At 46.2% G+C, this 10,715-nt stretch overlaps 1 protein-coding gene across 1 annotated transcript; it reads right to left on the reverse strand.

The window, feature by feature from the left end:
• Window positions 1-211: 211 nt before the first annotated feature.
• Window positions 212-3,247, reverse strand: LOC125515220 (protein MEI2-like 7). Its single transcript, XM_048680660.1, has 4 exons — window positions 2,154-3,247; window positions 1,933-2,046; window positions 1,058-1,199; window positions 212-884 (listed from the first exon to the last, which is right to left on the reverse strand). Exons 1-4 carry the CDS (start codon window positions 3,170-3,172, stop codon window positions 618-620), a joined length of 1,542 nt encoding a protein of 513 aa, XP_048536617.1. The 5' UTR covers window positions 3,173-3,247; the 3' UTR covers window positions 212-617.
• Between the last annotated feature and the right edge of the window lie 7,468 nt (window positions 3,248-10,715).

Raw genomic sequence — 10,715 nt, forward strand, 5'->3', positions numbered from 1 at the left:
TTGCAGTCCACCTTTCTTTTCCGGGGCATATAATGTCCTAGAGAAAAACATGCCCGGCCAAGTGCTGTTGAGGGAGCTCCGCTTTCACGGAAGAGCAACGTACTTTTGCTTGCCCCATTTAATGGCGACCATGGAATCACATGGACAGAGCGACAGAGATTCTTCTGGTACAAACGGATAAACATGCATGCCATGCTAGTACCGGCAGTCCGAAAGCACCACAGACTAGCTTCTAGTTCCAACTTCCAACCCACAAACAGAGAGCTTGCAGCACGGGAGGTACCGTACAATGCCTGGGCCAATGGCGACTCGGCGACCAGACACCAGACAGTCTTTTGCTTTGAACAAGACACATGCTACGGACACATTACACAGCCAGCACAGGATAGAGGCTGATGCTACACCACACACACAGGAGAGATTTCATGGCGATTTCTAAGTGGAGACAAAGAAATTTCCGTGGCAGAGCAGTGCGATGCTTGCTCATGTCCAGAGTCCAACAGCCTTCCCTCCCTGCACCAACCAAAGGAGAAAGAAAGGGAAGGCATGGCCGGACTCCGGTTTGACCGTGCGACGCTGCTACCCTAGCACGAACGAGCAATGGAGCATAGTACGCCTCACGCGCAGCTTGTTGCGCTGCTCGGCTTCATGACCCCGCGCTGGCGACGCCCACGGGCCACGGGCTTGCCTGCCAGCCGCTGCGCCCGTGGCGTGGCCCGCAGGGGAGTGGCGGGAGTGACGCGGGTGCCGACGCGCGTGGCCTCGCCGGCGACGGACGGGTCGGCGGCGCCGTCGCGCGGCGGTGAGAAGACGGCGGGGAGCCAGTCGTCGGTGGCGCACGGGAAGGTCGAGTTGCTGAAGTGCTTCACCAGCGCCCTCTTGCCCTGCAAAACCAACACCATCGACAGCCGAGCGTGCGTGAGACTCCGTTGTTTGCGCCTGCGCATCAGCACGTACGCCTACTAGCGCATGCAAGCATGGTGGCTGGCTAGGCCGGGATCATGGCGCGTTTGACGCGAACGATCGAACGACGGCAAGCGAGGCGTGCGGTACGTACCTGGATACGCGCGGCGCAGATGTCGATGACCTTGTTGGTGCCGAACACCGTCCAGCGGGCGCCGTGCAGGGCGGAGTGGAGCACGCGCGCCGCCTGCGCCGACGTGAGGTTCACGAACGCGTACCCCAGGTTGCAGCACAAGCTATACCAACGATTTCTCTTTCGTCAGGATTTCTTCGTGCAATTTTTCAACAGATCCACTCGAACAGATAAGTAGTGTAAGATTCAAGAAAATGTACTAGTACAAAAAATATATACGTCTACTGGCGGTGAAGTACTGATGCTTTCCGCCAAAATGATCCTTGGTCTGTAATTCTCGCTCCACTCCGGAAATACATTTTCACAGGCTTTATCCAGACCAACGATATACATGTTCACAGGCTTTATCCAGATCAAGGACCAGCGAGAAATACAGGAAAGAACATCATGCTAAGCTAAGCTTATACAGGAAAGTAACTTTCACAGTGTTGTTTCGCACACAACGAGAAATAATGCAGGAAAGGGCATCATGCTAAGCGAAACTAAGCTACTACTAGTACATTGGTTGAAAAGACAAAGGGGCAGTATCTGCTAGCTTATCCATTAACATGGACACGTTTTATTCTTCTTGTTAGTTTTGTCACTTTGTTGTTTGCCTTTGTCCGACGGAAGACGACAGGGGAAGAACATAAAAGGAGGTTTAGCTTAACTTGGCACCGATCCATTTGTACTAACAAAGCTAACCTTCTCGTTCACAGTTTCTTTAAAGGAAACTTTCCGTTTGAACTTGTAACTTTTCACAGTGCTGAGTACTAGTACTGCTCAAAAAAGGAAGAAATGCAGGCGGTAATTTCATGTTCTTGTTCTTGTGTGGGGGTGTTGCGGCATTTTATCACCTGAAATCCATGGGCAGGTAGAGGAAATCGTAGGCGGCGGGCACGTCGCCGCGCTTCTCCTCCCTGTTCTCGCGGGCGCAGTGGTCGTCCAGCAACTGCATCATCTCCGCCGGCCTGCTCACGTGAAAACGCGAAGATTCACAGCTTAAGCGCACGAAAGAGACGGCCATGCAGTGACGATCTAACTGGAAGGAGGAGAAGGTCGCCGGATATGCACTTACTTGAGCCTGTTGGGGATGTTCCGGATCATGACGGTGGTGACCTGCGGGTCGCTCCACTCCGGCGCGGGCCTCGGCGTCGGCGGCCTCGTCGTGAACGCCGGCTTGCAGGCGACCTCGGCTGGCGCCGCCTTCGCCTGCCGGCGCCCGAGCTCACCGCTCCTTCTCCTCCCCGTCCTGTGCTGCTGCGCCTGCATCCGACCCGGCCCGGCCTTCCTTCCGCGAGGCTTCACGGACTGGGCCGCCCCCGCGATGGCCGCCGCCTGCGCCTGCTGCTTCTCGGCGTCCACGTCCACGGCCCAAAACATGAGCCTGTGCGGAGGGAGGCCGTGCGGCCGCGCCGAAACTTCCGGAGCCTTGCGGCTCGAGGGCACCGGCGCTGTGGGCGGTGGCGACGTGGGGACAGCCTCGGTGCTCCAAGGCACCGGCGCAGCCGGCAGCGGCGGCGAGGGGGCTTCCTTGCCGGGGAAAGTCTCCACCGCTGCCTGCTTTGGTGGCGCCGAGGGGACAGCCTTGCCGAGGCGGCAGTGCGGCGCGGTTGGACGCAGCAGCGAGGGGGGAACCTTGCCGAGGCGGCACTGCGGCGCGGTCGGACGCAGCAGCGAGGGGGGAACCTTGCCGAGGCGGCACTGCGGCGCGGTTGGACGCAGCAGCGAGGGGGGAACCTTGCCGAGGCGGCGCGGCGGCGCGGTTGAACGCAGCAGCGAGGGGGGAGCGAAGTGGACATGACACCGGAATGCCGGCTGCGGTGGCTGAGGGACGCCGTAGATTGGTCCGGGAGCGGGAACGTATGGCGGGGGCGGGGGCGGGTAGCTGGCGAAGACCGGGAAAGTCATCGAGCAGGCCGCGGCGCTGTACTGGGGGCCGCCCATCGCCGTCTCGTGATGAGGAGACGGGGGTGGAGGGAGGGGGCCGCCCATGGCCGTCTTGTGGCAAGGAGGCGGGAGTGGAGGAAGCTGGAGGTTGCCGTGGTAGACGTACTGCGGCGCGTCCGCCCTAAGTTTGCTGGCGGTGACGGCCATGGCCGGAGAAGAGGCGTGGGTGGAAGCGGCGAGGCAGCAAAAACTTTCTCCGGCGAGAGCGAGCGAGTGACAGAGGCAGCTTTGTCTGGCCGGGGACAAGGGCGGGCTGGGTTTATAGCCAGTGGGAAGTAGTGGTGGTAGGGCACCTCCTTTTTGGGTGCAGAGTGGGTCGCTGAAACCGGGCCCTACTTACGGATACGTATGCTGAGGCTCTTGCGCGGCCAAAACCCGGTCGAATTTGAGCGCGGGCGATCGAAATGTTTCGGCCGCTTGATCGGTGGAACGGGATTTACACTTTTGGTTTTCGAGCAAGGTACAAAATGATTAGAGCAACTCGAACGCGCAGACTTTTGTTTATTTTTTGTCCATTTAGATCGGCCATCCGGTCGCCGTCCGCCTTTTATTTTTACCGATAGTGCGACCAATGCGTGGACCTATTTTAGCCCTCGCGGACGGCTTGCTGTGGTTTTTCAAACATTTTACATAATTTCATAAGCAACCAAATATATCATAGTTCACAAGCCAAATAAATATGTAATAGCTTACAAGCCAAATAAATAATAAAATGTCTCAAATGCATATTAGAAAAAGATACATATATTGGTTGTCAGTGTGAGCCCACATATACTCAACAAATCATTTTACAGCTGAATGTGATGCATTTGATGATGAAATTGGATGAACTGTGTAAATGTTGCCGCTCCTTCATGTTCAGGCACAACATTGTCACTCTGGAACTGAAACCCTTGGTCGTAGATACGTTCTGAACGCTTATCCTCTATGATCATATTCTGCGTGATCACACAAGCAGCCGTTACCTCCCACAACTTGTTGGTGCTTCAAGTTCTAGCATGATACTGAACGATGCTCCATCAAGATTGCAGAACACCAAAGGCATGCTCCACATTCTTCCTAGCACTCTTGCTCTTGTGCAAAGCTCCTCCTCTTCTCTCCTACAGGGTTGGAGATTGTCTTCACAATAGTAATCCATTGGGGATAGATACCGTCAACTAGGTAGTATCATTTGCTATAGTTATGGCCATTGATGTTAACATTCACTGACGGGCAGTTGCCTTCGGTAAGCCTGGCAAATACCGGAGACCGTTGAAGCACGTTGATATCATTGTGAGATCTGGCCATGCCGAGGAAAGAGTGCCAAATCTAGAGATCTTGTGAAATCATAGCCTCAAGTATGACGGTGAAAGCTTTAACATGGCCCCTATACTGCCCCTGCTGAGCAGAAGGGCAGTTCTTCCACTCCCAGTGCCTACAATCTATACTACCAAGCATCCCCGGGAAGCCCCTATACGCATTCATCGCCAACAAGCGGGTTGTATCTTCAGTATTTGGCTCTCTCACGTACTCAAGGTGAAACACTGCAATCACAGCCTTGCAGAACCTATACATGGAGTCTAGGAACGTAGACTCGCTCATACAGACGTACTCATCAATGAGATCACCGGGAACTTCGTATTCAAGCATCCGGATAGCTACAGTGCATTTCTGATAAGAGGAGACGCCAATCTTTCCAAGGGCATCCTTTTTGCGCTTGAAATACTTACCGTATCTGGCCACCCCCTCTGAATACTGTTCAAAACATGCCTAGCCATACAGAAACGGCGCCGAAATTGGTGATGTTTGAAGAGTTGGTTAGGTGTCTCAAAGTAGTCCTTCCAAAGAAGGAAATGGCTGCTGATACGTCTCCACCGTATCTACTTTTCCGAACTCTTTTGACCTTATTTTGGACTTTAATTTGCATAATTTGAATGGAACTAACCCAGACTGACGCTGTTTTCAGCAGAATTGCCTTGGTGTTATTTTTGTGCAGAAATAAAAGTTCTCGGAATGACCTGAAAATTCACGAAAAATATTTTTGGAATATATAAAAAATACTGGCGAAAGAATCAACCAGTGGGGACCCACCTGCTGTCCACAAGGGTGGAGGGCACACCCCTGCCTTGTGGGTCCCCTGGACCTCACTGACCTCAACTCCAACTCCATATATTCATTGTCGGGGAGAAAAAAATGAAAGAGAAGGATTCATCGCGTTTTACGATACGGAGCCGCTGCCACCTCATGTTCTTCATCGGGAGGGCAGATCAGGAGTCCGTTCGGGCCTCCGAAGAGGGGAATCCGTTGCCATCATCATCACCAACCTTCCTCCATCACCAATTTCATGATGCTCACCGCCGTGCGTGAGTAATTACATCATAGGCTTGTTGGACGGTGATGGGTTGGATGAGATTTATCATGTAATCGAGTTAGTTTTGTTAGGGTTTGATCCCTAGTATCCACTATGTTCTGAGATTGATATTGCTATGACTTTGCTATGCTTAATGCTTGTCATTAGGGCACAAGTGCCATGATTTCAAATCTGAACCTATTATGTTTTCATGAATATATTTGTGTTCTTGATCCTATCTTGCAACTTGTAGACACCTATTACGAGTTATGATCCGCATACTCCAAGGTGACAATAATTGGGATTCTTTCCGGTGATTACCATAGTTTGAGGAGTTCATGTATTCACTAAGTGCTAATGCTTTGGTCCGATTCTTTATTAAAAGGAGGCCTTAATCTCGCTTAGTTTCCATTAGGACCCCGCTGCCACGGGAGGGTAACAAAAGATGTCATGCAAGTTCTTTTCCATAAGCACATATGACTATATTCGGAATACATGCCTACATTATATTGATGAATTGGAGCTAATTCTATGTCACCCTAGGTTATAACTGTTGCATGATGAATGCCATCCGACATAATTATCCATCATTGATCCATTGCCTACGAGCTTTCCACATATTGATCTTTGCTACGTTACTTTGTCGTTGCCACTGTTACAATTGCTACAAAATTGCTATTGTCACTTTTGCCCCTGTTACCGTTACTTCCATACTACTTTGCTGCAGATATTAAGTCTTTTAGGTGTGGTTGAATTGACAACTCAGCTGCTAATACTTGAGAATATTCTTTGGCTCCCCTTGTGTCGAATTAATAAATTTGGGTTGAATACTCTACTCTCGAAAACTATTGCAGTCCCCTATACTTGTTGGTTATCAAGACCTTTTTCTGGCGCCGTTGCCGGGGAGCATATCTCTATTCTCTGAGTCACTTGGGATTTATATCTGTTGATCACTATGATGAATTTGAAAGATACTAGAACCAAGATTTATCCCTCTACAAGGGGAGGTAAGGAACTGCCATCTAGCTCTCCACTTAATTCACCTTCTGTTTTGAGTAAGCTTGCGACATCTACATCTCCTATTGATTTTGATATGTCGCATGTTATTGATAATGCTACTTCTTCTATGAATGATGCTTATGATGCTACTACTTTGCTTGATAAAACTGTCCCACTGGGTGAATTACATGATGAACATCTTGCTAGAGTTAGAACTTTTGATTATGCTGAAGATGATGATATTTCTGAAACTGAAAACTTTGAAACACCTGATAAGACTAGCTCCCCTAGATATGGACTTCTTGTTATGCCTGAGGGTTATGTTATGGATGGAGAGGTTGCTAGGGACTTTCTTACTTTTAAGGATAGAGATGATCTTAAGAAATTATTATGCAAGTGGAAAGAAAATTCTTTGAATGCTAGAATGCAATATGATCCTAAGTTTGCTACTTCACCTATCTTTATTACTGATAAGGATTATGAATTCTCGGTCGATCCTGAGTTAATTACTTTGGTTGAATCTGATCATTTCTATGGTTCTGAATCTGAAACTGTTGTGGCACATCTTACTAAATTGAATGATATAGCCACCCTATTTGTTCATGAGGAAAAAATTCGCTATTACTATATTCTTAAGTTGTTTCCTTTCTCGTTAAAGGGTGATGCTAAGTTATGGTTTAATTCTCTTGCTCCTGGTTGTGTGCGTAGTCCCCGAGATATGATTTACTACTTCTCTGAAAAATATTTCCCTGCTCATAAGAAACAAGCTGCTTTAAAGGAAATATTTAACTTTGTGCAAATTGAAGAAGAGAGTCTCCCACAAGCTTGGGGGAGGCTTCTCCAATTACTTAATGCTTTGCCTGGTCATCCTCTCAAGAAAAAGGAAATACTTGATATCTTTTATAATGGACTAACCGATGCTTCTAGGACCACCTAGATAGTTGTGCTGGTTGTTTTTTCAGGGAACAAACTGTTGAGCAAGCTGAATTGCTATCGAATAATATATTGAGTAATGATAATGATTGGACTCTTCGTAAACCAACTCTGAAGAAAAGAGGTATTCTATTTCTCTATCCTAAAGATATGCAAGAGGCAAAGAAAAATCTATGAAAGAAAAAGGTATTAAAGCTGAAGACGTTAAGAATTTACTACCTATTGAAGAAATATATGGTCTTGATAACCCGACATAGATAGTAGAGGTAAATTCTCTCTATAGATTTGATGAAGGTGATATTCCTCATAATAAGTCTGCTAGTCAATGCTTGGATGAGTTTGATAATTTCATTGTTAAACAAGAAAACTTCAATGCTTATGTTATTAGACAATTGAAACATAATGCTTACATGCTCGACAGCTTAGGTGATTATATGAGTAGAACTGTTAGTGATCTTAAGATTATTAGTACGCATGCTTCCATGGTTAAAACTCAAGTAGAACAAGTACTTAAGGCACATGATGATTTGCTCAATGAGTTGAATAGTAAGAACAACGATAATGATGTTAGGGTTATGACTAGAGGTGGTAAAATGACCCAGGAACCTTTGTATCCCGAGGGTCATCCTAAAACACTTGAGCAAAATTCTCAGAGAATTAATGCTGATGCACCTACTCTTAGTAATAAAAGGTAAAGGAAAACTGATAGGACTTTGCATGCTTCTAGTGAACCTGTTATTGACATACCTAAGAATCCCAATGATATTTCTATTTCTGATGCTGAGACACAATCTGGTGATGAACATGAACCTAGTGCTAATGTTAATGATGATTTTCATGTTGATGCTCAACCTAGTAATGATAATGATGTGGAGGTAGAACCTGTTGTTGATCTTGATAACCCACAATCAAAGAATCAACATTATGATAAGAGAGACTTCATTGCTAGAAAACATGGTAGAGAAAGAGAGCCATGGGTTCATAAACCCATGCCCTTTCCTCCTAAATCATCCACGAAAAAGGATGATGAAGATTTTGAGCGCTTTGTAGAAATGCTTAGACCTATCTTTTTGCGTATGCGTTTGACTGATATTTTGAAAATGTCTCTGTATGCTAAGTATATGAAAGATATTGTTACAAATAAAAGAAAGATACCGGAGGCTGAAATTTCCACCATGCTTGCTAATTATACTTTTAAGGGTGGAATACCAAAGAAACTAGGAGATCCAGGAATACCAACTATACCATGCTCCATTAAAAGAAACTATGTTAAAACTGCTTTATGTTATCTTGGAGCCGGTGTTAGTGTTATGCCTTTCTCTTTATATCATAGACTTGAATCGAATAAGTTGAAACCTACTGAAATCTCTTTGCAAATGGCTGATAAATCAACTGCTATACCCATCGGTATTTGTGAGGATGTACCTGTTGTGGTTGCAAATGTTACTATCTTAACGGACTTTGTTATTCTTCATATTCCAGAGGATGACAGTATGTCGATCATCCTTGGAAGACCCTTTTTGAATACTGCAGGGGCTTTTATTGATTGCAACAAAGGTAATGTCACTTTTCATGTTAATGGTAATTAGCATATGGTACACTTTCCGAAGAAACTACCTCAAGTTCATAGTATCAATTATACTGGAAAAAAAATTCAACTATTAATATTGGAGGTTTTGAATTCCCTCTCCCTACTGTCAAAAAGAAATATGATATTCTTATTATTGGGGACATGCATATCCCCGTTGAGGTAACCTAGTGTTATTCGAAAAATTCTCCGGTTTCATGTTATTCGAAAGAAGTTTGTTAATAAGACTTGATCAACCTTGTTAATGGATTCCTTTTGATGAGCATGAGATGGATGAATTTAGAAATCACATCTTTTTGTACCCACCTTTTACTTTCTGTTATTTGGATTAAATAAAGCAAAAATAGTATTATCCGTCTGTTTTCTGAATTATCCATGCAATAGAAAAATGTCCCGAAAATAAAAGTTCTCCAAATGCCCTGAAATTTTAGTATGATTTTTTATAGAATTTATAAGAATTTTTTGCACCGAGAACACACGAGGGGGCTGCACCAGTGGACCACAAGGGTGTAGGGCGCGCCCTACCCCCTGGGCGCCCTCTTGCCTTGTGGATCCCATGTGGGTCCCCCTTGGTTATTCCAGCACCCATCCATTTCGTCTTCCTCTAGAAACAATCATCCCGTTGCTCAAACCCATGTTCTAGCTCATCATGTTGCCATTTTCGATCTCCTTGTGCAACGCTCCATTTGCAAAACTGCTTAGGGGGATTGTTCTTCAATATGTGACTCCTCCAATGGTCTAATTACTTTTTGTTCTAGTGCTTTATTTATTGCAAATTTTTGCTGCTGTGGTGACCTTGTTCTTGACCTTGCATGTCAAATTTATATGGTCCAAAGTAGTTTTGATGCATGATATAGCCTCTAGACACTTGTAGGAGTAGTTGCTATCAATCTGGTTGAGTTTGGTTCACTTTTATTTTGAGTTACTACAAATTTTAGAAATTTTTCAGAGGAAGAAAAATGTTTAGGAAAATATACCAAGGTGGTTCCTCAAGGAAGCAAGCCCCAAGGCTCGCGATACGTGAGCCAGACCTTGAACCACCAAGAGAAGCCCAAGTCCAACCTTCCTCGCACCGCAGAGGTTCGGTCGTGTGAATGGCCAAGTGATGCATTCTTGGAGCCGGCCGGAATTTATGAGGATTTCTATTATTTGGCTAAGAACGCAGGTATCACCGACTTCCTCCATGATAAGTGTGATCAATACCTCCTACTCACTAATACCTTTGTGCAAAATTTTTACTTTCATGCTAGGAAATCACCACCCACGGTAGAGTTTTATTTATATGATGAGCATAAGGAGATGACGCATTATGTCTTTTGTGAGGTTTGCAAATTACCTTATGAGGGCAGCGTCAACGAACCACGTCCTAGAGATGTGGAAGATTTTATTGAGGAAGTTACCATAGGGGAAAGGAGAGGAGTGTCGGAGGCGAGAGTGGCTGGTTTGCATTTTCCTATTTTACGCTATTACTCATTATTTGTTGGGAGATGTTTAATTGGTCGTGGAGAGAGTGGAGGCCTTAGTGCCCTGACCTCTCTATTTTGCGCCATGCTTTACTTCGTGATAAAACTTTTAGTTTGGGCGCCATGGTTTCTCGACGGTCGAGTTTAAACCGTTCAAGGGGTCCTATCTTTGGAGGTATCTATGCCTCACGCCTCACTAGATAGTTCCGGTACAAAAATTGAACACAAGAGATGAGCTAGGGTTTGAGAGGAGATGGTGTTGTTGAAGATGTTGATGGATATTGCCCTCCCCAAGATGGGAGAGTTGTTGGTGATGATGATGATGATGATTTCCCCCTCTGGGACAGAAGTTCCCCCAGCGGAATCGCTCCATTGGAG

This window comes from Triticum urartu, chromosome 6 (assembly GCF_003073215.2).
Source record: "Triticum urartu cultivar G1812 chromosome 6, Tu2.1, whole genome shotgun sequence".
NCBI classification, from domain to species: Eukaryota; Viridiplantae; Streptophyta; class Magnoliopsida; order Poales; family Poaceae; genus Triticum; species Triticum urartu.

Bases quoted from the DNA above. Each gene is read 5' to 3' on its own strand.
- LOC125515220 (XM_048680660.1), bottom strand. From the start codon at position 3,172: ATGGCCGTCACCGCCAGCAAACTTAGGGCGGACGCGCCGCAGTACGTC. The intron at 2,047-2,153 runs GTAAGTGCATAT...TCACGTGAGCAG, and splicing joins AACATCCCCAACAGGCTCAA to GCCGGCGGAGATGATGCAGT. The intron at 885-1,057 runs GTACGTACCGCA...TTGGTTTTGCAG, and splicing joins TCTGCGCCGCGCGTATCCAG to GGCAAGAGGGCGCTGGTGAA.